At 33.2% G+C, this 27,487-nt stretch overlaps 4 protein-coding genes across 6 annotated transcripts; 2 read left to right on the top strand and 2 right to left on the bottom strand.

Annotated features, from left to right (window-relative positions):
* Positions 1-791: 791 nt before the first annotated feature.
* On the bottom strand, positions 792-14,730 carry cnn (phosphodiesterase 4D interacting protein centrosomin). Of its 2 annotated transcripts, XM_089706696.1 has the most exons (13): positions 14,581-14,730; positions 13,483-13,524; positions 8,383-8,435; positions 8,138-8,277; positions 7,758-7,877; positions 5,047-5,121; positions 4,691-4,746; positions 3,588-3,618; positions 3,312-3,419; positions 3,086-3,240; positions 2,751-2,822; positions 1,506-2,578; positions 792-1,263 (listed from the first exon to the last, which is right to left on the bottom strand). In XM_089706696.1, exons 2-13 carry the CDS (start codon positions 13,512-13,514, stop codon positions 1,070-1,072), a joined length of 2,109 nt encoding a protein of 702 aa, XP_089562822.1. In that variant the 5' UTR covers positions 13,515-13,524; positions 14,581-14,730; the 3' UTR covers positions 792-1,069. The 2 variants fall into 2 exon arrangements, with proteins under 2 accessions (XP_089562822.1, XP_089562815.1); XM_089706689.1 differs by lacking the exons at positions 13,483-13,524; positions 14,581-14,730 and adding an exon at positions 9,752-10,265.
* A 436-nt stretch (positions 14,731-15,166) lies between these two features.
* mRpS18B (mitochondrial ribosomal protein S18B) lies at positions 15,167-16,171 on the top strand. The gene is made up of 2 exons (XM_089706677.1): positions 15,167-15,708; positions 15,934-16,171. Exons 1-2 carry the CDS (start codon positions 15,304-15,306, stop codon positions 16,072-16,074), a joined length of 546 nt encoding a protein of 181 aa, XP_089562803.1. The 5' UTR covers positions 15,167-15,303; the 3' UTR covers positions 16,075-16,171.
* A 300-nt stretch (positions 16,172-16,471) lies between these two features.
* Positions 16,472-19,824, bottom strand: LOC149490607 (suppressor APC domain-containing protein 2). The gene is made up of 3 exons (XM_089706664.1): positions 18,755-19,824; positions 17,458-17,679; positions 16,472-16,854 (listed from the first exon to the last, which is right to left on the bottom strand). Exons 1-3 carry the CDS (start codon positions 19,673-19,675, stop codon positions 16,741-16,743), a joined length of 1,257 nt encoding a protein of 418 aa, XP_089562790.1. The 5' UTR covers positions 19,676-19,824; the 3' UTR covers positions 16,472-16,740.
* A 2,618-nt stretch (positions 19,825-22,442) lies between these two features.
* Positions 22,443-27,186, top strand: LOC149490606 (uncharacterized). 2 transcript variants are annotated; one of them, XM_089706635.1, is made up of 5 exons: positions 22,448-22,965; positions 23,045-23,160; positions 23,364-23,876; positions 25,466-25,726; positions 25,807-25,946. In XM_089706635.1, the coding sequence occupies exons 1-4, from the start codon at positions 22,686-22,688 to the stop codon at positions 25,703-25,705; spliced, it is 1,149 nt and encodes a 382-aa protein (XP_089562761.1). In that variant the 5' UTR covers positions 22,448-22,685; the 3' UTR covers positions 25,706-25,726; positions 25,807-25,946. The 2 variants fall into 2 exon arrangements, with proteins under 2 accessions (XP_089562770.1, XP_089562761.1); XM_089706644.1 differs by lacking the exon at positions 25,466-25,726 and having other exon boundaries at positions 22,443-22,965; positions 25,807-27,186.
* The last annotated feature ends 301 nt before the right edge of the window (positions 27,187-27,487 follow it).

The raw sequence follows: 27,487 nt of genomic DNA, 5'->3' as shown, positions 1-27,487 counted from the left end.
GTAATAATAGCTCAATGGTGGGAAATCATTTCTTTTTGTACAGAAAATTACTATGCAAATACGTTTTTTTTTGTGAATTATTTATTAATTTTAAATTTATTTTGTAAGGAATATAGGTATAAATGATACACAAAGATTATTATTTTTTCATATTTTATTAAAAAAGTTAATGTCGTAAAAAATACAATTAAATAAGTACAACTTGATTAACGTTTAATACTAAGATAAATTATTACAACCACTTATACCGACGCGATGCCGTCTATAGACACGTTATTAATCGCGAACCAGGGACAATATGTGAGTGACAATATTTATATCAATAATGAAAATCGTAATTTGTAGTTTCGGTGTCCAAATTAGAATTACTTTTGTATTCTAATCAACAAATTAGATAATAACATTAAAAATAAAATAAACTGTAAAAATGTTAACCGTCAATTAAAATCATACTATATATCACGTTTATAAAGACTCGGCCAGCACAGTAGGTGATCGCAAATAATTTTTTCCACAAGTACCCTATTGTACGTCATATTTTTTCTGTTGTATAATTTACTTGCCATCTTAATGTATTTTTCAATGTAATTTCATAATGTTAATGTTATTTTCAAATGTAATGCAGCAAAATTTATATTGATCTGTCTAGTAGTTATTTGTTTGGCGTCTAGAATGCATGTGCACCACGATCAAATCGTGTCGATTTATGTGGTGTTTCTTCTGTATGCTTAATGTATGTTTATTTTTCTATCAATAAATGGTTAAAAAAAAAAAAAAAAAAAAAATTGAACCATCACAGAGCTTGGTACCAAATTTTGGAATGATACCAAATTTATCATTTTGTGTAAAAGTTAAAAAAAAATTACTTCGCGACATGTGCTCATCAATATTCAATTCCGATTTAACAGCCATCGTTCAAAAAATCTTTTACATAATATTTTCAGTAGGTGCATTTAATGTGCTCCACTTTTAAAATACCTCCGTTTTAAAAAATGAGACCAAAGAGGCACACATTAGGCTTTTCATATATAATCGGTAACTATTAGAGTATGTTACTCTTTATTTCATTTTAATTATGGTGTTCTAGATGATCACGAGCCTTACGGAGAACACCTTGTGTTTTATGAATTTCACGACAAATAGCCCGTTGCACGTTTCTTTTTCGCATATTGGCAGCATTTAATTGTGTTAAAGTCTCTGCTAGGGTCGCTTTAGTCCTTGCGAGTTTTTGTTTCAACACAACGTTTTCTTCATATAGAGAACCTGTGAAGCAAATTTCATATTACATATATTATATTTTTAAATATGCATCAACAAATGATTGAGTGTTATAAAAAGCACTTAAAAATCTATATAGACAAATATTTAATATGTATCGCATTTAAGTCAGATGAATACTGTTGTTTTTAAGCGTGCCTATTCTGTCTTTTCCACTTTTTCAAATTTAAAATTCCTTTGCTAAAAAATTTCATCACAACGAAAACATATTTTAATGATATACTTACGGGGAGATAAATTAACTGCATCATTGTGTTCCAAACTTGACAATCTATCACTATCTATACCTTGATCTGGGGATGTTGGTCGCTCTTCCTCCGAATTAAGTGCATCATGAAACTCAGCAATTTTATTATCCGCCTCTAATGGTATTTTTCGAGTTATTTCAATTTCCAATCTAGAGTTCGCCTCTAAAGCGGCAGAGAGTTTTTCTCTTGTTTCCTCTAGTTCTCTCTCCACCCTCAATCTGTCGTGATGCGCTCGAGCTCGTTCCAAGGCAGCCTGTGACGCTTGGACTGTGGCCTCATCTGCGGCCCGACGCAGAGAACGCTCGGTTTCCAAAAACGCAGCTTCAAGCTCTTGTTTTTCTGATCGTAACTTTTCTACTAATTGCACATTATATGCAATCTGCTGCTCATTATCCTTTATTTTGGTTTCGAAAAGTGATAATGTTTGTTTCATCTCTTCTACATTTCTGTTTGCATTGTCAAGTTTACATTGCTCCGATTCTACATATATTTTTAATTCGTCTTTTTCACTCACTAGATCGTCAATTTGTTTCATTGCAGTTTCTAATTTTGCACTGAGTTCTCTATTTTCATCTTTCAACTCTTGGTTATATTCTGTCAAGTCACTAATTTGATCTAATAATGCTTGATAATTGTTTGTTTTTCGGTCTTCAGTACGTGAACCGAAAGACACGCGTGATCTTCGAGACCGATACTTTACATTGTCCGATGCTGATTCTCTTTCGACTCCAGCATTACATAGCCCAACTCTCGCTAACGACACGTTTCTGTCTGGCTCTGACCAATCCTCAGACTCGGAAATAGCATCAGCCTGAGGATATGATCTCTTTTTAGAGGAATGTCTATGATTTTCGTCATTGCAATTTAAGTGATGGCCAAACATCATGGTCAAATCTTCTATCCTCATAGATTGAGAAATATCGAGGTTGCTTTCGTCCATAGTGAAATCTTCAGGAGCCATCGATTCGTCTAGTTTTAACCCAACTGGAAGAGCAAGGCTTTGTTCCAAAATACTTTCACATAATTTTTTCTTTTCCTCTCCAAGGACACATCTATAAAAATATATGCAATTTTATATATTAAGTTCGAAAGTATATAATATTAAACATACATAAGTATAATTTTATTAAATCAATTAAAATTTACAGGATTGCCTTTCACACTCGCTACGTGATCGTATTTTATATATTGTACATAATACATAAAATATAAAAATATACATACTTGTGTGACAAAAGTTTATCCAAAAAATAAGCCATTCCCTGAAGTCGCTTAGTAAGGATCTGCTGTAAGTTTCTGAAATTAAGAATTGGAAAATATTAACAAAAATATACTCAAATGCATGTTATATTAGTAAAATAGCTTACCGCCCGCGGCTTCGCCCGCTTTGTCTAAAACCTAATAAATTATATACTAAAACCTTCCTCTTTAATCACTCTATCTATTAAAAAAAACCGCATCAAAATCCGTTGCGTAGTTTTAAAGATTTAAGCATACAAAGGGACATAGGGACAGAGAAAGCGACTTTGTTTTATACTATGTAGTGATAAATATATTACCCAGTGGGGTCTGTTGTTTGTCCATGTTCAACAGTACTTTGTAGCTGTCTTACTTTATTTTCCAAATCTTTAATGTGTTCGTCTTTGCATTTTAATATCTCCTCGTATTTCTCCATTTGGGAATCACTTACATGTGCATATGTCAGTTCCTTATTCTAAAAGCAAAATCAAATATTTACAAAATATCCAAAATGTTAGTTCATCAACTAAATGAAAAGAGCATTACCAATTTCAATTTTTTTATTTCTTTGTCTTGTTGTTGAATCTTCTTCATGCATTCTTTTATCATTTGTAAAGCCTTCCGATTCTCTTTTCTTAATCTTGTAAGCTGATCCTGTTGGCATTATTACACATTTCAATAATATTCAGTTTTTTTTAATAAGTAAGTACTTACATAGTTTATATTTAAAATTTTAATATAATATAACTAACTAGATCATATTAACTATAATATATTTATGTTAAAAACGAAAAATTCATTGGGTTGTCAAGAAAAACTTACCATTTCGTCATTTGTTGCAGCTAAGTTTTCTCTACAAAACAAATAATATGGATTTTATTAATTATAAAAGATTTATTAAAGTGAAACTTTTATTACATCGTCTCAAACTTTTTGGTCTGTGTAGCGCATGTCGCGTGACGGTCGGCTGCCGAGTAGGTATACCTACTCGGCAGCCGACCGTCACGCGACATGCGCTACACAAAGCAGTGTTCGGAACCGTTCTAATGCTACGGCCACACTACCTTACCGTCTACCGGGCTGTTACCGCAATGATTATGGCATTAAATTACCGTCTAAATTACTGCATGAACTGGTGTGGTTACACTACAGTTTACCTAGATATGTCGGTAATTATTGGCATTTACCGCAGCAAAAAAAATATTAGTTAATAATTAATATATAATATGATTTCTGTAATAATTCATCAAGGATTCTTTCTTTTTAAAAAGGACTTTTTCAAATCATCTATTGTACTTGGAAATGATAAATTTTGTTTGATCCGACGCCACGCATCATTGTGTACACTGCGATGTTTATAGTTCTTCTGTTGGGTATCCCCAAGATCCCAAAGAGAAGAATTCCAAGAATTCCAAAAATTTGCGCCATCGAGCGCTTTTTCATTTGACCACTCCATGTCGGTCGATACGTGCGTCGCCGGTGAGCTCATATTGCACACTGGACAAACGGTAGTGTGGCCGCATACGCAATAATTACGGCGGTAATCTTCTTTGATGTGCGAAAGAATACCGCCGCCGGAGCTATTGCCTACCGCCATTTGTCATATTGATTGGCATTGTAGAATTATGGCCATAAGTCGTGGTTACACCTAGGTGTTGTTAAAGTTGTGGCAATAATTATTGGCATATCACGGTAGTGTGGCCGTAGTAGAACAGTTTCACTTTTACCGTGGTTTCATAAAACCACACAACATTTTTTGGTAACATTTACGTATAATATGCGTGCAATTATCTACAAGTACCTATATAATATAGCCTGCATGTTTTATTGACCATGGATGGATTTCGAAAATATTTGTAAAATTGTATGATATAATAGTGATAGGTATAATATTATGTACTGTCTTTTGATAAATGCAGCTTTACCTTGCTGATTCAGATTCCTGGTAGGTTTCATCAGCCTTCTCATGTCCATTTGTATCCTATAACACGTAAAAATAATTCTCGTGAAATTAATTTGATATACTTAACTAGGTATATATAGCCCGAAAGTTTGTAAGAATGTATGTTTGTTTTATTTCACGCAAAAACCACTGAACGGATTTAGATGATACTTAAAAGTTATGTAGCAAGAATAATACATGAGCTATATACAATACTTGCTTACCCATAGGTGAAACAGCGCATCACAGTTAGTTGTGAAATAACAACAACATACATTTTTATTATAAAAGTTATTTCTATACACGATGTTAAATAATTAATAATTAAATAAACATTACCTTCTGAATTACATTTTCTTTTTTTAGATTACTGTTGTTCATGGAAACCTCCGCGGCTTCTGTAGAAATCGATCCCTAGAAATTTATAAGAAATCTATGAATGATGAATTGGCCTAAATTTTGACCCAACAATCAACATTTAGTCCATTGAATAAAAAGTTCTAGAGTGCGTGAGTTAGTAACGTAAGATGTTTCTTCGGAAACATGTCAAGAGTCCCTAGGTAATAAACATACTAAAACCCCGGGACACTAAGAGGAGCCCCGGAGTGGGGGGAGGGGGGAAATGGGTCCATTTTTTCATTTTTCGCTTAAATCTCAAAAACGGTACATGTTAGAGAAAAACTTTCAAGGAAAAGTTGAAAGGCCATAAAATTATCTACAAGTTGTACCTAAATTATTTTTTCCTATATCCTACCGTTTCTGAGTTATACGCAGTAAAAAATGATTTTGGCTCAAACAATTTAAATATTTTTGATCGATTGATGTGTAGTATACACATCAATCGATCAAAAATATTTATTTCTTCCAAAAAACTCAAATGTGCAACTTGTGACCGGTACTGATAGATTGCTCTTAATTAGGTCTATAATTGGTAAAATAAACACATTCCTCCATGGAAGCCTTTAGGAGGAATCGATTGTCAAAATGTTATATTAGGGTAGTTTGAGTTACTGAACTTGATCTTTTTATTTTTTTTCTTCCAAAAAACTCAAAAGTGCAACTTGTGACTGGTACTGATAGATTGCTCTTAATTAGTTCTATAATTGGTAAAATAAACACATTGCTCCATGGAAGCCTTTAGGAGGAATTGATTGTCAAATATTATATTAGGGTAGTTTGAGTTACTGAACTTGAACTTTTTATTTTTTTTCTTCCAAAAAACTCAAAAGTGCAACTTGTGACCGGTACAGATAGATTGCTCATAATTAGGTCTATCATTGATAAAAATACTAGATTCCACCACGGAGGCGTTTACGGGGAATTGAATTTTATTAGGGTAGTTATGATACTTGAACTTTTTATTTTTTTTTCTTCTAAAAAACTCAAAAGTGCAACTTGTGACCGGTACCGATAGATTGCTCATAATTAGGTCTATCATTGATAAAAATACCAGATTCCACCATGGAGGCGTTTACGGGGAATTGAATTTTATTAGGACAGTTAGTTAAAAAGTTCAAGTATCGTAACTACCCTAATAAAATTCAATAGCTCCTAAACGCCTCCATGGTGGAATCTGGTTTTTTTTATCAATGATAGACCTAATTATGAGCAATCTATCGGTACCGGTCACAAGTTGCACTTGAGTTTTTTGAAAGAAAAAAAATAAAAAGTTCAAGTATCGTAACTACCCTAATAAAATTCAATTCCCCGTAAACGCCTCCGTGGTGGAATCTAGTATTTTTATCAATGATAGACCTAATTATGAGCAATCTATCTGTACCGGTCACAAGTTGCACTTTTGAGTTTTTTGGAAGAAAAAAATAAAAAGATCAAGTTCAGTAACTCAAACTGCCCTAATATAATATTTTGACAATCGATTCCTTCTAAAGGCTTCCATCACATGAGTAGAAAGACGGAACAGAGACTAAGCTTCTTAAGAACGTGCAAAATTGTTACCTATTTTGGTAGGGTTGTCACAATAGGTTAAGACAAATTAAACAAAACATTTGTTAAATAGTTTTATAATTACACACAATTACATACATACTTACAAATGTTAAACTTGTAATAATAATGAAAGGTAAAAAACTAAAAACACACCGTGTACAATTCTCTTCTTATTAAAAAAGGACCTAATAAAATAAACGCAAGTAGGTACTTACTTGAAAAAGTAATAATCAAAATATTTACTCACCTATTGTACTCCCTGGGATAGTTGAAGTATGATATATTTTTAGTTTTTCTAGTATGCTTCATACACACAGTACAATAAACAACCATTTTTAACAATAAAATATTACGTTTTATATTAAAATATTCAAACTTGCAAGTTGCAACTAATAAAACAAACAACGTGCGTCGTATCAACCCTGAGACTGTCCTCAGCCTGTGCAAGCGCAAACCGGGTTTTTCCAGAATCGCTGCGTACGCGACAAGCGGCCTGAGGTCACACACACATGCCCCGCGTACTTGTAGTAGTGCAATCGATTCGCGCGGTTGTTTGAAGCTTAGTCTCTGTTCCGTCTTTCTACTCATGTGCTTCCATGGAGGAATGTGTTTATTTTACCAATTATAGACCTAATTAAGAGCAATCTATCAGTACCGGTCACAAGTTGCACATTTGAGTTTTTTGGAAGAAATAAATATTTTTTGATCGATTGATGTGTAGTATGGGGAAATTGTTTGAGCCAAAATCATTTTTTACTGCGTATAACTCAGAAACGGTAGGATATAGGAAAAAATGATTGAGGTACAACTTGTAGATAACTTTATGGCCTTTCAACTTTTCCTTGAAAGTTTTTCTCTAACATGTACCGTTTTTGAGATTTAAGCGAAAAATGAAAAAATGGACTCATTTCCCCCCTCCCCCCACTCCGGGACTCCTCCTAGTGTCCCGGGGTTTTAGTATGTTTATTACCTAGGGACTCTTGACATGTTTCCGAAGAAACATCTTACGTTACTAACTCACGCACTCTAGACCCCCCTTGGAGGGACTCATTCAATGGACTAATTGAAATTATTGGAGGTAAATTTTTATAGTAACTACTTACCTGATTCTCTAATACGTCAATCGCTTCTGCGGCGGCCGCCAATAATTCTTGTTTATCACTCAACTGCCTTCTTAATTCTTCTACTTCCACCTGAAGCCTCACATTATGTTCTAATAGACCCTGATGTGCAGAACAGAAATTGTGAATGAAATAAAATAAATAAGAAATACTATATTTAAATTAATTAACTTATATTATAAAGCTAAAGTTGTTTTTTCGAACTCAGAAACTACTGGGGCGAATTAAAATATTATTTGCGTGTTACAGAGTCATACCTATTAAACCTCATCAGGCTACGAAACGCGCGACAGGAGCTTCAATGAAAAATATTGCAAAACATATAATATTATATACATCTGGTATAAATATAAATAAAATACCTGGACAGCGGGTGGTGAACCATTTCCCAATTTCTCCTCAAGAAAATATATACGCAACTTAAGTTGAAAATTCTCTTTTCGCAATCCATTTAGTTGTTCTTCATACTGCTTCATACTTATACCACTTGCAGTTGTAACATCTTAAACATAATTTTATTTTTAAACAGATATTTAAGTAATAGTATTTTATTATGATCCTTTTTTTAATTCTATTAATTATTTTGCAAAATGTGAGAAGAACTTACCATGTCCTTCTTGGTTAGGTAATGTCATTTCTTGTAGTTTTCGCGGGCTGGTACTAGAAATAAATATTAAAAATCAGTTTTATATAATATAACACCTGTTGTACATCTAACGCACGAGCGTTGTTAATGAAGATGAAAATGCATTGTACGAACAATGCAGTTTCGTTTAAAATAAAAGTGGTAAGTACCTACCAACAAAAGGAGAGTTTTACCGTTTACAAATAAACATCTAAATTAGCACAATAAGGTGCAGGTAATTGTAGTGTTAGAAACATGGAATACATAATTATGTTACATATATGTAGGTACCTACTTAAAAGCGCATAATTAGCCCCAATTTAGCGATATCAAAGCGTCGCTATTCGCTAAGGCTATCGGCATTTTTATACTATGTTATCGGTTCACATACAATATACATATAATATTGTTTGACAATTTTGAAAAATAAATAGTTATAATATTTATTTGTTTATTTACAAATCAATAATATTTTAATTTATTTTCTGTGATATTTTGTTGTTGGAACAGCGACGTCGTGTTTTGTTTGATTATGTGACTACATATTATTGTTATTTGTTAATTACTTATTATATGTGTATTATTACTTCTCTTTTTAGGGTTCCGTAGCCAAAATGGCAAAAACGGAACCCTTATAGTTTCGTCATGTCCGTCTGTCCGTCTGTCCGTCTGTCCGTCTGTCACAGCCGATTTACTCGGAAACTATAAGTACTACAGTGATGAAATTTGATGGGAATATGTGTTGTATAAACCGCTACAAAAATATGACACTAAATAGTAAAAAAAAGAATTGGGGGTGGGGCCCCCCATACATGTAACTGAGGGATGAAATTTTTTTTTTCGATGTACATACCCGTGTGGGGTATCAATGGAAAGGTCTTTTAAAATGATATAAAGTTTTCTAAAAAACATTTTTCTTAAAGTGAACGGTTTTTGAGATATCAGCTCTCAAAGTCGTAAAAAGTATGTCCCCCCCCCTCTATTTTTATAACTACGGGGTATAAAATTCTAAAAAAAATAGAGGTGATGCATGCTAATTAACTCTTTCAACGATTTTTGGTTTGATCAAAGTATCTCTTATAGTTTTTGAGATAGGTTGATTTAACTGTAATTTATTATATTTGCTGCTACGGAACCCTTTGTGCGCGAGCCCGACTCGCACTTGGCCGGTTTTATTTTAATTAATTTTGCTTGATTTTGCTATTATCAAATAAATAACTAAGTATGATAAAATATATTTGCCACATAAGATGTAACACAAATTCTGCTTTATATGGAATAAGGGAATTAATTACATTGAATTGAAGGAAAATTATCAAAAATAAAAACAATTTTGATATTCATGACTTACCTGAAAGGTGATGATATATTTGGATTATTACCATGTTTAGAACTATTCATTCGTGGTAAAGTAGCCATTGTTTCTTTTTTTCAATCACATTACAGAATATTATTTATAAATAAGTAAGTAATTGGTATTCACAATCACAAATATAACTAATATACTGGCACTATGAACTTTGTCAATTACTGATAAACAGAGTACCTACATTATCACTATGTAACAATTATTATATAGAAATTCAACCCTATTGTTTCACTGAACTAATTAATAAAATCCCTGTAATAATTTGCACTTGTTTTGATTATCTACCAGATGAAACTGTATTTAGGGCAGAAAAGGGCCGATGTCAGAGATTCGGGACTGCTCGACCGCCACCGCAAGCCGTTGAAACAAAACACTACATATGATTTAGATGCGACGAAAAGAGATGGACACAGGAGGGGCGTAGACGGATGCTGTTCATTACAATATATAGGACAAAAATAGACACGATGCGTCGCACGTCATGCAGAAACTCTCAATATTAAAATGAATATGTACTTTATAGAAGGTGACAACGACCATAAAAAGTTGCAGGTAGTAGGCACCTTGTTATGAAACTACCTGATAGATTTCATTTACAATGAATAGATGCAGCTAAATTCAGAGCGAAATGTATTAACTGGTTAAAAGAACTACTTATAATATATACATAATTAAATACATATTTAACAACCCGTTTTGAACCCGTCGAATAGACTAATTTGGATAAATAAGCCTGATTTCGAAAAATATTGCAATATAGGTAATCAGGTAGTTACTTCTTTTAGATTATTACCAAAAATATGATAAAGTATTTCATACCTTAAAACCAAGTATACAACATTAAGACAACATCCATACCCAGTTTTTGTACTTTTCACAAAATATCACTCAGACAAGGCAAGGCTATTCGAAAGTTCGAAACTCATCTAGTGATTATATATATGCTATTTTTATTGTCAGGGGTGTTAAAATATAGACTGATTTCCGAAATGAGGTTTGATAGATGTTCCTACTTCTTATCTGTTCTCTGTAAGCAAGTTTAGTGACGGCATAGTGATGAATGCTATTATTTTTTACGCCCCGGTATCTTTCCAAGCTTGTTCCAAGCCGACCTCCTGATGATCAAATGTTCAGATTTTGACAGTTTGGTAGGCAAATAGTTTTTATCTTTTGCGGTGTTGTGGCTGATGATTTTTAATTTTCTTTGAATCGAGAAATCTTGTTTTAAAGTTTTATTTATTATACGGTTTAGGCAAATATTTTTATTAAAATAATCATTTTTAAATAATTTTTACGAAAAGAAAAGTATCACAAGTTAAAATATGTGGTATCGCGGCTACTGTGGTATCGTAACTCACATACGGATGTACCAATTTTAGAATAGAATAGAATAAAAGAAAGAATTTTCATGTAGTTGTTTTGTGTAATATTTTATTCAGAGTGATCTATGCTATGTTTCATGAAAATCTATTCAGCCTTTTGAAAACCATAAGCTCATGCACCAGCAAGTTTCGTAAAAACATGTTTATTTAAGACTAGCGGTCCAGCCCGGCTTCGCCCGTGGTACATATTTCGCAATAAAAGGTAGCCTATGTTCTTCCTCAGGGTCTAAAGATTATCTGTGCCAAATTTCATCAAAATCGGTCCAGTAGTTTATGCCTGAAAACCATACATACATACAAACCTTTCCTCTTTATAATATTAGTATAGATTAAGGGCGGCCGTACGTACGTACGTACGTACGTACACGGACCGCTTCAAGCAATTGAGACCGAAGGCTTGAAGCCGCGACCGCGCGGTCAACTATATAGACATTCATTTACTGCCGTACACGGACTGCTCGAGCAGTCGCGTCCGCTTCAAGCCGTCTACTGCGCGGACCGCGGTTTGTAGCGACAGCTCGAGCAGTGAACGACCGACCGCTCGAGCAGTCCGTGTACGTCGCTCAGCCGTTAACTGCTCGAGCAGTCCGTGTACAACCGGGCTAAGATAGAACTGGTGGAAACGGATTCAGCTAAGATACGTTTTTTATATGGAAGGATGCGTGCTATGTGCAGACTGCAGAGCACCTACTATCGATACATCGCATAGCTCAAGCTGCGTATCTTCCTCGCAAAGCTTTTTTGCGGCGCGGGCGGCGCATTTTCATAGTACATCTTACTCCCAACGCTACGTAGCCACAGATTAGATACTAGACTTAGCTTAGTATCAGCATAGTATATAAAGAGAGAAGAAGGCCAACTCCCGTCGTTTAGAGCACATGGTACCTAAACTCGAGAGGCGCAGGGTTGTCACTTGTCACACGGATATTTTAAATAATTGTATATAAACAAACAGCGACCGCTCACAGCAATGGCGCGGCCCTCAAGAGACCCGACCGGTCCCAGAGTAGGAACCAAGTGGCGTTGGTAATTGTTTGCGTGCGTACGTACATGAACGTGGCCAAGCGCTCCGCGTAATTTCAAACGGCGCGATGAACCCTTGTTCGAAGATAACTTACTTCTCTCTCTTTATTAGTATAGTACCATAGTTGGTATCAGTGGGAACGGTCACATAGTGTCATTTTCGTAGCATAGCTGCATATCACATATCTGGTGGAAAAGCACCCTTACACTCTTAATACTGTAGATAGAGAATTGAATGCAAAGGAAACATTCCTTATTGCTCAAGTAAGAAATAAAGGAAAAAAGAAAATTAAATATTGGTAAGGAATCATTGGACCGCGTGAACAAATTCACCTACCTTGGAAGCGTTGTGTCAGAGAATGGTGGTACCGAAGAAGACATCGCTTCAACGATAGCCAAAGCCAGGGCCACTTTCGCTCGGCTGCGATCCGTGTGACAATCGAGTAAACTGACGCGGCAAATAAAACTTAAAATTTTCCAGTCAAACGTAAAGACCGTATTGCTATACGGATGTGAAACATGGAAGGTCACAAAGGAAATCACACGTCAGCTGCAGGTGTTTGTAAACCGCTGCCTTCGTCGCATCATCAGAATTTACTGGCCTAACACTATCTCCAACGACAACCTTTGGGAATGCTGCAACGAAACACCGATCGCCCAACAGATTAAACGCCGTAAGTGGAAGTGGATTGGCCACACGCTACGTAGAGACCCGGAACACATACCAAAGCAGGCTTTGGATTGGAACCCCCAGGGAAAACGAAAACGTGGCTGTCCAAAGCTAACTTGGCGTCGGACTGTCATCGCAGAGGCCAAGTGTATAGGAAAATGCTGGAGCGAAATAAAACATGCCGCCAAAAATCGAGATACATGGCGATGTACTGTTGACGCCCTTTGCCCCACCTAGGGGCCTTAGGATATTAAATAAGTAAGGAATCATTGGACTATCAAACCAATCCGACACAACTTTAAGTATTCAGCATGTCGCTTGACATAAAACTACACTAAATATAAACATAAAAAAAATATTTTTTATCAGTTGAAAATTAGCATTTAATATTTTTAGTGCTAACATTAAACACTATATCATATGGCTATAGGCTTATATTGACATATTATAGATTCTAGGCTGTTTTATCATCATGTCAGGCAACCCTATTTAATCTTGGGTTAATAATAATCTAAGGGTGTTGTTGTGGCTCAAGTTGTTTACAAATCTATAACATAGGTATTTATAATGCATCATCAATATGTCATCATCTCAACCTCCATACATTTTCATATAAATATAAAAAGATATTAACTTACATGTGAAGGTTAATATCCCCTAAATCAGCCATAGCGAATTACCTGCAAAAAATTTATATTTTAGGGACAAAATAAATAAATAAACTGGCATCATAAATTAAACATGTTTCAATCAAAATAATAAATAAGTTCTTATTATGCTGATTTGTTTATTTGAAAATGCTTATCTCACAAACTACTACACATTTGAAAAATGTTTTCACTGTTGTTTAGGTATAATATATAGTAAGAAATTGATTATGTACTATAAAATTGAAGTTTATGAACATTTTGTTTAAATATTGGTACTTACCTAGTTAAAATCGAGATTTATATTTATCAAAAAATTAATTTAATACCTTATAAATACTATTCAAATTTAAATCCTATTAATATTTTAATTGAGGAAGTGGTAAAAGTCTAAGAAGTGTGGATGTATGTTTGATACTCTTTAACGCAAAAACAGCTGATCGAATCTGTATGAAATTTGGACAGAGAAAGATTATTTAAGTCTGAAATTGCACCAAGTCTAATTTTTACCCGTGCACAACGTGAATAAAGTTGCAGATTCCAGCAAGTAATAAAAATAATTTGGAAAATCCAAAAGTGCACGCCTCATAATTTTTTTTTAATAAATATTTATTAATTATTATTTTTGTTTATTTAATAACAATTAAACCACATCGAATCAGACCCTGAAAAATGAAAGGGTTCTATTCCTGAGCATACTCAAGCGTAAGAGAAAAAAAAAGACTCGATTAGTAAAGTATTTCGGTCGCTATCGTGTTAACAAGAAAAAGGATCCGCACATACAGACACACGGACGTCCAAGACAGAACTTTTTTAAACTGTTTTTTAACTAGTTTAAATAACAAAAATGACATCAAAAATATCATGAACGTTAAAAATAGTGTTTTTTCTTAATATGTGTGTGTATGTATTATCTTACAAGTGCAATGTATGATACATAAAGACATTTTAAGTTTGAAAAATCAGATGTTTTGCGCGAAGTGACAGTAGTACCCACCTCAACGCTTCGCTTATGAGGCGTGCAATATAGATCAGACTAAACTTAGTGCATTATATTATGTTACCAAGAAACAAAGAAAAAATACTTACATTCAATAAATTTTTGATACAATTAGGAGTTTGTTTTTATTTTACTTGAACAACAAGGAAACAGTGAAAAACAGAGCGCAATGTGATAAAATTAATGTAGGCGAAATTCGGAACGATTGTTTTTAAAATAACGCCCAAGCTTCAAACGCCTGTCATTTCCCGTTTATGACGGACCCGGGACCACAGACGGACGATGGACCAAAAATAACAAACCCACTATAGAGTTTTGGTTTTAATAAATTGTTACGATAATTCGTAGAGCGAGAATAAACTAGTTCATTCTCTATTATAAATTATGGCCTTACTTCTTGCCATGAAAACTATGGCCTAAACAATTTTTGTGCACAATCTGGTTGGTCCAATCATATTATGTTATTTAAATTTAAATTAAAATAAGTTACCGAACTATTCCACTACGCACCTAATATAATATGTATCATGATTGTAACCACATTGTAACATATTGTTTTATTTCCAAAAAACGTTGCACGAGATATGCTTTTTTTTTAATTTTACGGGCCCACATGTGGGCCCTTTAATACTCTGTGATTTACATTTGACATAATATGTAACAGCTGACTGTATAATCTGTATTCTGTTACTCTCTATTTGATATAACCTAGAAAATTTAGGAACACAAATTTCAAAATATTACATTTTCAGAAATACGTGAGAAATACTTTAATAAATTGGTTCAGATTTATAGTCTTATATTGAATAATAATGTCTATTACAAGAAATATAAGGTCAATGATTAATAGGATAGTTTTATCGGACACAAGAAGAGGGGTTCGATTTTACTCCGAAGAAACGAACGAAAATGCTGAAGATGAAAAAAAAGAAATCGATCCAAGTAAAGATAGAACTAAAATAATTCCCGTTGAATCAAGTATACGATATATTCAAAGCAAAGCTTACAATCAAACTTATGGCGATAAGCCTGTTTGGCATCTATATCGTCGCAACCATAAAGGAGGTTTTGCTCCGAAGAAGACAAGACAAATGTGTATTCGAAACGGAGTAATAGCTACCGGAAATCCTTGCCCAATTTGCAGGGATGAATATTTGGTGTTAGATCCTAGGAATACGAAATTACTGGAACAATTTATATCGGAGTACACTGGACAGGTAATTTTTTATTAGTTAACTTTATTTATTCAAAAATAATACACATTAAAAAACATTGGAATTCAAAAAGCTTAAATGAGCTTAGTTAAAAAGAATTTTGAAAAATATTGTGCATATAAATGATTGTGAGAATTATTTGAGTCAAAATATTTTATTTACTTTTATTTGATATTTTTTTCTGGATAGATATGAGCATATGACTAACTATATCATTTTCTTTTCTAGATTCTGGATGCTTTTAAAACGGGACTTTGTCAATACAAACATAGGCAGTTGTTAGTTGCCATTGAACAAGCCTGGGATCAAGGATACCTTACTTATGATGTACCATTTAGGGAGTATGATTACGCATTATACAATAATTAGTGATTTAAAGAATACTATTACAATATATTAGTTTTCATTTTTTATTAGGAAGTATAACTTAACTACAAAACATTTAATAAATGTTAGTAATGGCACATACTAATTTTTAATTTGAAAATCCTTCTACAAAATACAAGTATAACAATGTTTCAAATATGACTTAGCAAATATGATATTTTTATGATAATCTTAGCCAAAATCTTATAAAAAAATGACTAAACAATCAACAGTAGAACCTATTTAAGTAACCCTTTGATTGATAACAATAACTTGATACAATCAGGCTAAAAATATTGTCACTTTGTTAAGAGGACTTTTATTCATATAAACAGGGTTTCTTTTATTTTGGTCTATGCTAACTACCTCTTAGCTTAGGCTCTATAACTTTAAATGTTGGAATCAATTTCATGTTCGTCTTATATAGGCTCTACTGTACTTTAATAAGTTAATTACATATTTTTTTGGAATCATGTTTGTGTTCACCTACATTTTATATTTTGTTAAACACTATCAAGAAATATGTAGAGGGTAAAATTTATACATAAAAATAATAATTAATAAGATGTTTTTCTATTTTGATTATAATGACCAAGTCCAACAATACTTTTAATATATGTCGAAAATTGCATATAATACATTATGTATGTTATTCATGTCTCAGTAGATTTAACTGAAATTATCAATCATTTTTGTTCTATTTCTTTGAAGTAGTAATTCTCTGATGAGGGCAGATTTTTCTCTTTCCAATACTGATATCCTTTCGTTTTTTCTGTTAACCTCCTGTAGAGAAAGGTTATAATTAGTAATCATTATTAAAGTAAATTTATTTAAGATCACGGTATTCCAGTGCTGTTTGATATTTCATAGATAGTTAGAAATAGGAAACATATAGATCTGTCAATGGTTCAAGTAAGTATATGACTATTATACCGTACTAGCTTTCCCCCCGCATTGTCTTAATATTAACATATTTTATATACTGTGTAGTATACCCAAGAGAGCCAAAATATCCAATATTGGTGAAAACAAAATATAATGGATATTTAGATTTGGTTAGAGAGACACGGTGAAGGACTTCATTATTTGTGTGTGTGTGCATATGTGTATTGGTTCACTGCAAAGATGATTAATTGTTTTGGTATAGATTTTCTGCTAATAGAATAAAAAAAATACTCAATAACCAAATGTTTTTCTCCTGACATAATTAGTTGCGTGTATATGGTGCCGCTTTTGCCAGATGCAGCAACGGATAATATAATTTGTGTTTTTTTTAGAAGAGAAAAATATTTTTTTTTCTTATGGACACAGATAATGTATGTCCATAAGAAAAAGAAAATTATTTTGTGTGTTTATTTAGTAAAGTTATGAATAAACAATATTTACCTCAGCGAGCATTCTATTCTGCGATCTCAACACTGAAGCATTGCTGCTAGTGTTAGATGAAGCATTGAATATTGTTGCAGGTAAAGCCAAGTTCATATGCAATGACAGGGGCCAATGACGCCAACCAGTCGCCGTTGCTAGTGCCCCTAATTGTCGGTTGAGTTCTAAAATGCGAGCGCGTAGCAATTCCAAACGCTCCTGGTGTGCTTCATTGTAAGGTTCCTGAAATTATATTTCATTGTTCATAGTTCATAATATATATTTACAAATTATAGTATAGTAGCCCAAGAGGGGATTTTGGGATTAACTCGTGCGCGTCAGATTAATATAAGTTACGATACCTTGCCTATAGTTGATTACCCCTAGCCAGTATGAGCATTGAGCAGTTAGTATTGTGGAGTGCGCTCAAAGAATAATTTAAAAAAAATCCACCATTCTCTAAAGTTGCGCTCAAATCGTCAGATAAGCGTAATTGGGACCTCATATTTTAAGTAACCCCCCAATCGTCTAAGTAATCTTTATTAATTTATTTCAGTGACATTCTGGAGTATGCGAAATATCAATTATACATATCTCACGCGCAACAGAGTATCAAAAAAAATAAAAAAACGTTTTCTCCCCGCTAATAGTGAAATCATTATGGGACCTTTTTTTTCGCTATCGCCTAATCTACCAACTCTGATAGGTTCGCCGCGGCCGTGGCGCTCGAGTAAATATTATATACGTACATTTAGTATCGTAGGCTCCCCTAATTAGCATTAACATAAACAAAAATATGTAGGTTATTAACATTAATGTGGTATACGTTTTTGTTTAAAAGCAAGGTTGTTGCTTTATTGCGCAATATAAAGATTATGCATAAATATAATTATATTTTTATAATAGCTACGCACGCCCCGCGGTTTCATCTGCGTGTGAATGAGTTTTTCCTTTTAATACTTATGTAAGTTACTCCTTAACCACTATCTGACAGTGAAAGTCCCTTCAAAATCGGTCCAGCCGTTCTTGAGATAATAGCCGGAACATACAGACAGTCATAAATAGTAAAAAATACTATTTTGGTAAAAAGAACTAAACTAGAAAGACTATTTTGGTATATGAAACTGAAACTATAACGGTAAACTAAGATTTTCATTGGTCTCTAAGTTTGACTAAATCTGCTCATATGAACAAGGCATAGGATTGATAAACAGTTAAACATATTACGTTGATCGTATTTTGGGAGGTATCTATGGGATTCAACTAAATTGGTGCTTCTATTAAATTAATTCGTGAAATCGAATGCATAAAAGTTTACCACATAAGCACCCATCCTCCCAGCGTATCGCATTTTATCTTGCACTTCCGTTAGTTGTTTGAGGTACCACTCGCGAGCTTCTTCTACTGCAGTTAAACCTTGTAGCAAAATATCCTTCTCTTGTTCAATTTGTTTCATCTTCTTTAACAAATTATAGTCGACACCGTTATGCAATGTGTGTCGACGGGGTTCCCTGCGCCTTGATGTACGGCTTATGTACGATTGTGATCCGGTTGCAGAACGCCCGTCTCCTAACCCCCGACCTTGTCCTTCTATTGATTCAGTTATCTCTTCAATTTCCAATTTACTATTATTATTACTTTTTTCTGAGTCGGATATAATTCTAATAGTTTCTTTGCTGTCTACGACTTTCTCAAGTCTAGGTGGTTTTGGTGGTCCATATCCTCTATGAATTATATCGTGACTAGATAAAATGGATGTTCCAAGGTGTGATTTCTCACGCGAACTTTTGTCTTCAGCCAAATGTGGCATACTATGTGTGCGGTGTTGCGAACCAGGTTTTTTCATTGCATTCCAATTTCTTTCTCGATTCTGTGCACTATTTAAGTCAATTATTATTGGAGCTGAAGGAGGTCGATGATCTTGCGAACTCGCCTGTGAGTGATAATTAACATCCTCGACCTCTTCACTTACAATATCTATTTGTTTTGAAGTGCTCTGAACTTGATTACGCAGGAGACATATTTTGAGGCCAGTACAAAAACTATCAAATGTTAAGAAGCCGTCATGTGAAGCAACTTTTTGGAGGCTTTCAATAACCCCGTGAGGTAAACCTTTGGTACGATCATCACGCCAGCGGTTTTCAATGTCTGTTAATTTAACGTACCCAGTCCGTTTATCATCCATAATATCGAATAAGGTCCTCATTGCTGAAACGAATTGTTTTGGTAATGATTCCATGTTTGTATTCCAGTTCAAGTTATGAATTCACCTCCTTATTCTCACTTCGATACTTATTCTTACTGATTGTAGCTACATTAATTAATAACAACTAAAGGTTTTATAAATCTTAGTAAGATAACTTTTAAATAAACGTTTTGAACACGCACCGGATTGTGGGAGTGATTTTGCAGACTAAATAAGATCGCCGTTCAAGTGTGAGTATAATATTATGTACGGAAACCGGTCAAGCGGCATTTTGGGCAAGTAGTGTAGTGCTATGGACGGTGCAGTCGATTTGGTTACTTATATACGAGGTAGTTAAGCATATTTTCATGTGTCTCGTTTTGTTCTTAAATATGTAAGTACGTTAATAAGTATGTATTTTATTACTATTATTTATTTTTTATCAAACTCTTTGATATTTAGAATAACATAATATTATTTAGTTATAGTATGAAAGCTATATGCTGCTGTTTTTTTAAAGAATAGAAAAAATCTATTACGAGGCGGGATTCGAACCCGCGACCTTCGCTTGGCGGAACTTACGTTTGAAGTGAAATATTCGTTTTACCTGTATGTATATCAATAATTAATATTATGTGAAATTTTAAGAAATAGGAACTTTAACTTTATAAGGCTAACTGTGCCGCGCTTCTTCATCCGTGGACGAAACTGTTTATATATTATATCTACATTATGTGTTAGTCTGGTACATAAGCTACATCCCTGCCAAGCAATAAGCATCATCAAAAACAGTTGAGTAGTTTAATGGCATGAAACAGTAACGAACATACGTTCATAAATTGTTACTAACATTCTAACTTAAACAGAAAAACCAGCATCATTCCCGTGGGATTTACGATATAAAATCTTATGTCCTTTCTCATATCTCAAATCTTTCTCAAATTATCTTTGTACCAAATTTCAGCAAATTTCAATCAAATCGGTTCAGTGGTTTCGACGTGAAGAAGAGACAGTCATACAGACAGAATTACTCAAAAATCTTCTTTAATAAAATATACATATTAATATGATAAAATCATTGTACTTACATTGGATATTTTTTATGTAACTAATAGTGTACAAAATTAAAATGCATATATATATATCTTAAATATAAAATTCTCGTGTCACAATGTTAGTCTGCATACTCCTCCGAAACGGGTGGACCGATTCTCATGAAATTTTCTGTGCATATCGGGTAAGTCTGAGAATCGGCCAACATCTATTTTTCATATGTACCACGGGCGAAGCCGGGGCGGACCGCTAGTATATATATATAATATATCGCAGGCAAATTGTATTATTTCGCCGTATTTCGCCGCTTACAAAAGCTCGGCATTTTGTAATATGTCGAGAATGCGTAAGTAATCAGAAATTTTTCGTTTGGATAAGGGGGTGGGTTAGGTTAGGTTCGTGTTTTTAAAACTAGGTACATAGAAATAGGATTAGGAGCCCCACTTCCGTTGGCTCGCGACCGTCTTTTTGTAGAATTTTGGAAACGGCGAGATTATACAATTTGCCTGCGACATTTCAAACAAAGGTCAAACAAGTCACAGAATATAATACTATAATATGCCAAATTACCATGCCATGTAAAACAATGATTGAACAGTGAACAGCATGTACAAAATATGATAATTTTCAATTGTTGAAATGACCTGTATCATCAGATCGTGCCGTGTGTGTAAATTTTATTGTCCTGAAATTTAAACTATACGTCTGCCAACGCCTTTAATTAACCCCGTTTTCCAATTACAGAGCATAATGCGACTCAGTGCCGCACAATGCCGAATTATGCTGATGCTGCTGCTGCTGTGGCTGATTGGAACGTGAAACCAGGTTGCGCTAAGTTCAGTGTTGAAAAAAAAAATATTCATAGAGTTAGCAATAACCTCAATAATGTGTAAATAAAGTGGTATACATAATAATTTGTTGAAAAATATTTACGGTTATTTTAAGTAATTTGGATTGTGATTTTTTCATTAACATTTTTTTCAATGTTTGTACCTTCATCCATACTTAAATTTATTTTTTTAACACAATTTGAATTAACTTTGATTATTTCGAAAAAACTACAATGAAACGAAAGCTTTAAATTTTTTTCCAACAATTAAGGGTGCACTCACACACATCAGTCACCGTCAAGTCACCGATGACTGATCGGTGACGGTTTGTGTACGTATCCACAAACACCAGTCACCGTCATGTTGTCCGTCAGTCACGTCGCCGGTTTGACTGAATCATTGAACACATACATCAGGTTAGTGAGTGATTAGACGTGTGTCACGCTAGAGAACATGTAGCAATTGACGGTAGCACGACGCTGACTGAACTGAGACGTGACGGCACCGGGTGAGTGGGGATAAAAGTATGATACATGTATGGAAAGATTATTTGACGTGCCTGACCGGGGACGTCACTGATAGATTTCGTGCCGGCGACTGTCGTGTGGGAACAGAGTCATACTAGAACTATTGGTACATATTTTTTTTTAATCCTGTCCGGTGACGTGCCGTGACGGTGACTGATGTGTGTGAGTGCACCCTAATAATTACTAACGATAAATCGATTGCACGCATCAATTCACGCACATTACTTTTTCTAGTGCTCGATTGTGCGAAGCGTTGCTGTAGTTGGAACATTCAACGTTAAGCATTATGCCGCATAATGCGCTCTAGTGCTGTAATTGGAAAACGGGGTTTGTGACTTCTTTCGTGACGATTTTTAGTTTATATCTCAGAGCTATAATCTTTGATTGTTTACTCGTGACACAGCTGAGTTTGTGAATGTCAAATGTCAATGACAGCTCTAACCGTCAAGGAGAACTATGGCGATGACGATTATATAGATTGACGTATAAAATTTTTCTATAAACTTTGAAGTTTAACTATTTAAAAAACTCAAAACATTTCAAAATTTATTACACAAGTACTATTCATACTTTTTAATTCTTTAAAGTGTAATTTATGCAAGTTATTATAGTGGACCAAAAACATTTAACATCGAACTATTGTAGTGATTAGAAATGGAAACGACAGAAGTAAATGGAAATATAACCCAAGAAAGGAAGAAAGAATGGGTAAAATTCGATGATGATACATCACAAGTTGAAGTACCTTCTCCAAATACAACAATTGGTTCAGAAAGACTCTCTGAAGCTGCATCATCTTTGAATACAGAATTGCCTGCAGTTTTAAAAACTGAAACTGTTCATGTTAACTTAGAGCGTAATGACAAACATTTAGAACCAATATCAAGTGCTGCTTTGAAGAATGTTGATTTTAATAATATACGCCAGGGGTTTAGTAAGTTCAGTTTTACTGTAAGACATGAAGGCAGTATTAAAATAATAGTTTCTAATTTTCCAATATTATTCAATTTTAGCTAATGGAGACATCATTGTTACATTGTTACCAGTCAACACTAAGTTACCTTGGATAACTGCAGCTCAATTTAAGCCAGAACTTGTGCCTGAAGAATTAATGGCTCAAGGTTTAACAGTAAGTAACATTAAATCTATTACTTCTACTATGCATAGTTCATACTTCTCAATTATTGCTCATAAGTGCAATCCTTCCTTATGAAAATCAAATTATTGTTTCTTGGTTGAATTATTTAGTATAATATATCCATATTCCATAAACCTGCTATTTTCACAATTACTTAAAACTGTTTTTTTTTTATATATTGTTGATCTTTTCAGCTCACAGTTGAAGAATATGTTCATGCGATGGAGTTGCTTGTGAATGATGCACGGTTTACATTGTATAACATTTGCTACAAGAGAGTTCTTGTTTGTTGGATCACTGTAGCCTTTATGGTCCTGCTCACACTTTTATTCTCAGGATTAACAGGATTAACATTGTTTTCACTTGGTGTTTTGTGGCTGATATTGAATGCATTAGCAATTTTCCTATGCATGTGGATCAAGTTAAGACTATCAAAGGGATTGGAACAATGTTTGGCGAGTGTGAATAAGTTGTTGGTCAAGCACAAGTTGTTACTGGCTCTAGATGATAGAGGCAAAATCTCATGTCACAAAGTCCATCTATGTTATATGTATTTTGATTCAACACCTTGTATTACACATTTACAACAATTTATTGAGAGTGAAGAAGGAAAAACAATCATGAAAGGCTGGGAGCAGAAGTTAGATGTACAAGCAAATGACATTGTGATACGAGGAAGTCAAACAACCAGATTATCTAGGAAACAGGTAAACTGTACTTTTTATTAGATTTACTGCATTTTTTTCTATTCTATTAACTTTTACTAATACTGACAGCATAATGGTATTGAAAACAAAAAATGTCTTGTAAACTGTGCAATATTTTGGGTATGGAATTCCTAATATAAATTATTAAATAATTATGGCTAAGACTTATGTGATAATATTGGTTATTTTTATTAACTTTATGGTGAAGGATTCCATATTACCACAAATTAAAATCTCTGTGGGAATTTATTAGTACTTTGATCTTTTGTATATATCATGATCTTCTAAACAATTAATTAAATACATGAATAAGTAACTGTTGTCAGGTAGTAATATAAATTATTTCTATAACTATTCCAAATTTAAAAAGTATAGAAATTGAAAATAGATTTGGTATACTAGAAAGGTATAAAAACCTGTTGGGTTACACCATTACCACATTCCATATAGATAACAAATTTCTAAATGGGATATCCCATAGGGATGCAGGAATTTGAAGCTTTTATTTTACTTATGAATGCCTTGTAATGTAACAAAACAACTTTATATTTTTATTCTTATAATATATTACCATACATGATACAAATTAATTCAATTGCCAACAAATTTCATAATAAATGTTCCAAAGGTTATTTTCCATTAGCACATAATATATGTTATACGCATTTACAAGGTGTTTGTAATGCATACATCTTAAGGAGATAATTTTTTTATTGTTACTAGCGCGACATAGTGTAACATTTCTTACAAGTGTTACGTAAAACAATCAAGCTATTTTTATGACCTGAATGAAATAAAAAAAAATAACATAAAATTCTTGCAATCTGCACCTTAATCAAATAACTTAACAAAGCATTTTTTTTCCTACTTCTTTCACATTCTTCATGGTAAAAAAATATATACAGTACAGATATAAGTACATAAACATATACCTAATGTAAATGGGTTTCACATTGAAATGCGGAATATTGTAAATTATTTCATTTGTTTTAATATTTTATTTCTCAAATAATAATTTAACTAATCTATTGAGATTAATGCTGTGTAATTGCTTGCATGATGATATTTTGTAATTCCTACTGAAATGTAGTTTGACATTGATTCTGGGTTTCTCTATATTTATTTGACATTGAATATACAATCCATTCGCCATTCCAATCTTATGCCTGTTGTCAAATAATAGATGCAATGGCTGTTTAAGTTGATATGCAATTTAGTTGTTGTAGTTGCAAATTTACAATAAACTAGGCTTGAGGTTTCAGCCTATTGAGGAAATAGAGGAATCTGCCATATGTTCACCATTTATTCACCATTATATACTTCTTTGTAAAATTTAAGACATATTATTATAAGCATGTTTTTATGCGCCTAAAACATTTAAGATAACTTTACATTACAATAAAAGCTTATTTGTTAAATAAAATATATAGATATGTAGATTGTAGGTAGCAAGCACCTAATTCAAATGCATGTCTCATTGTTATGCACCATAGCATGTCATCGAGCTAACACGCACGCATGCCACTAACGTATACATAGCTAGTCGGTGTGTGTAGTATATGGGTAAGTGAGGAAAATAAAATGTGCAGGATATGGCCGAGCAAGTGTTCCTTCGTTACCTCCAACGTTGGGGCAAAGACTTCTTGCGTCGCCGGCTCGACTGGACGCTCGACGAAGAGGGCGGCAACCCCGCGGCGCCGCGTCACTTGGCGCATGCGCTCTGCCCGTGCCAATACGTAGAAGAGATTCTACGCAACAAAGAGCCCAAAGACACGCGCGCCTGTTGTTCCACATGCAACGATTGGCTCAGGCGGCGCGGGCTGGATTGATTGTACCGTATTGTTCGTTTGGCAAGTCACGATTCATATAATTTCCGTACTTTGTACCTGCCAATATTTTGCAATATAAATAATTTTAAATATCTTTACAGGACAGAGGCGCTCTTCTGTATTTGCGGTACGTCGCACGCTGGGGAGCGTACGCGGTGAAAAACAGATTGAACCTGAGCAGTATTGTTCCCGGTCGGCATGGCGAAAAGTACATCTGTCCGTGTCAATTTATAGAAGAGCACCTTAAAACAAAACCTCCCGCTGGATTAGCCAAGTTCTTCTCTTTACCTAATCAAAGTATTCAAGTGTATTAAGATGATAGACACTTTTTATTTGAATCCTTAATCCGTCCTGGTACAAACTGAAATATTTTCGCTTTGTAAATGATAGTTAGCACTTGTACATCTATAAGTAACAAAAATTGCTAAATTACTTGCACATGGATATCCAGGTATATTTTTGTATAAATGTTGGTGTAATTTTTTACTATATTGAAATTATTAAGTAGGAACCTATACAATAACTTATACTAATGGTTATCTTATATCATACCGTCCAGGGACCATTTAATGTTTATATTTTAAAGTAAACAAAACTTTTTTTTTTTTGTAAAATACATAGTTATAAATCAATAAGTGGCCATAGAACTATGTACTTAAATTGCATAATCATGTATGTTAACCCTTTTATATGGTGTGGATAAATATTTAAATCCTGTATAATTTATTTTAAAAACAATATATTAGTTATGATCTATTTACTTTTTTATATTAGATTCGTATATTTTTTAGGTGTATATTAATGGATATACATAGTAATAATATATTAACGCATAAAGTATACAATAACTTATATATATAATATAGGAAACAAAATAATAAGATATTACTATATTAATTGCATATCACTGAGTCAATTAATAATAAGATGCAATAATTGTATAACTACTTAATCAAAGTGTTACATTGCTCCGATGTACAACATTATATTGTTTTTTAATAACTACTTGTAAGTATTTATAATGATTATGCGCACATTTATATATATTTTCAGTGTTGTATAGTTATTTGAAAGTATATGTGATTAACATATAGCCATAAAAGTAATTATTATTGAATAGGATTCTAATATGCAACTACAATTATTGGTTGTAATTAAGAGCACAAATACTTAAATGATCCGTCCAATTTAATGAAGTAATCTTAATATGTAATCCTTTTTTTAGAAAGATTTACTAACTCACTATCTACCATTCCACTATTTTTAAAACCTGTAAAGTATATTTTCTTTTTGATTCTTCAAAGATCCGTAAAGTTTCGTTTATCAGGAAATTATATGATAGTTTTGTTATTTTAGGTGCTTGAACATTATTTTAAATTTTTAAACAAGAATAATTTGTATAGAAATTGAAAATCAACTACTAAAACTTGATTGTGCTAGAATTATATTTCACAATTCAATTGAACTATAATTAATTTAATTTAATTTTTTAATTCAACTATTCATGAATTCAAATGTCTAATTTTGTTTTGTTTTGATTACTGAGAAATATAATGAAAATTTATAACATTGCAAGTTTAAATTTTTATTATATTTCTCAGTAATCTCTATTATTTTCAATAAACAAATTACATTATTATTTATTACATACCTACATTTTGGCATTATGCATTTGATGGATTTATTTTCAACACTTTTATTTACTTATTTCGTTTTTGTCACCAAAGTTGTCTGAACGCAATATTGTATTATTATACTTGTGTTGAACTTATTTATGAAGGG

The sequence above is a fragment of the Colias philodice genome, chromosome 2 (genome assembly GCF_061535455.1).
Source record: "Colias philodice isolate Cphi_HAF_F1 chromosome 2, ilColPhil1 Martin Lab GWU primary, whole genome shotgun sequence".
In the NCBI taxonomy this organism is placed as follows: Eukaryota; Metazoa; Arthropoda; class Insecta; order Lepidoptera; family Pieridae; genus Colias; species Colias philodice.
The sequence above is the reverse complement of the archived record's forward strand: the minus strand, read 5'-3'. Positions and strand labels throughout refer to the sequence as shown.

Bases quoted from the DNA above. Each gene is read 5' to 3' on its own strand.
- cnn (XM_089706689.1), bottom strand. From the start codon at position 9,819: ATGGCTACTTTACCACGAATGAATAGTTCTAAACATGGTAATAATCCA. The intron at 3,420-3,587 runs GTAAGTTTTTCT...TAATGCCAACAG, and splicing joins CTGCAACAAATGACGAAATG to GATCAGCTTACAAGATTAAG. The intron at 2,823-3,085 runs GTAATATATTTA...TCTTAATTTCAG, and splicing joins CAAACAACAGACCCCACTGG to AAACTTACAGCAGATCCTTA.
- mRpS18B (XM_089706677.1), top strand. From the start codon at position 15,304: ATGTCTATTACAAGAAATATAAGGTCAATGATTAATAGGATAGTTTTA. The intron at 15,709-15,933 runs GTAATTTTTTAT...TTTCTTTTCTAG, and splicing joins TATCGGAGTACACTGGACAG to ATTCTGGATGCTTTTAAAAC.
- LOC149490607 (XM_089706664.1), bottom strand. From the start codon at position 19,675: ATGGAATCATTACCAAAACAATTCGTTTCAGCAATGAGGACCTTATTC. The intron at 17,680-18,754 runs GTAAACTTTTAT...ATATAATTTCAG, and splicing joins GGAGGATGGGTGCTTATGTG to GAACCTTACAATGAAGCACA. The intron at 16,855-17,457 runs GTAAATATTGTT...CTTTCTCTACAG, and splicing joins AGAATAGAATGCTCGCTGAG to GAGGTTAACAGAAAAAACGA.
- LOC149490606 (XM_089706635.1), top strand. From the start codon at position 22,686: ATGGAAACGACAGAAGTAAATGGAAATATAACCCAAGAAAGGAAGAAA. The intron at 22,966-23,044 runs GTAAGTTCAGTT...ATTCAATTTTAG, and splicing joins TAATATACGCCAGGGGTTTA to CTAATGGAGACATCATTGTT. The intron at 23,161-23,363 runs GTAAGTAACATT...TGATCTTTTCAG, and splicing joins TAATGGCTCAAGGTTTAACA to CTCACAGTTGAAGAATATGT.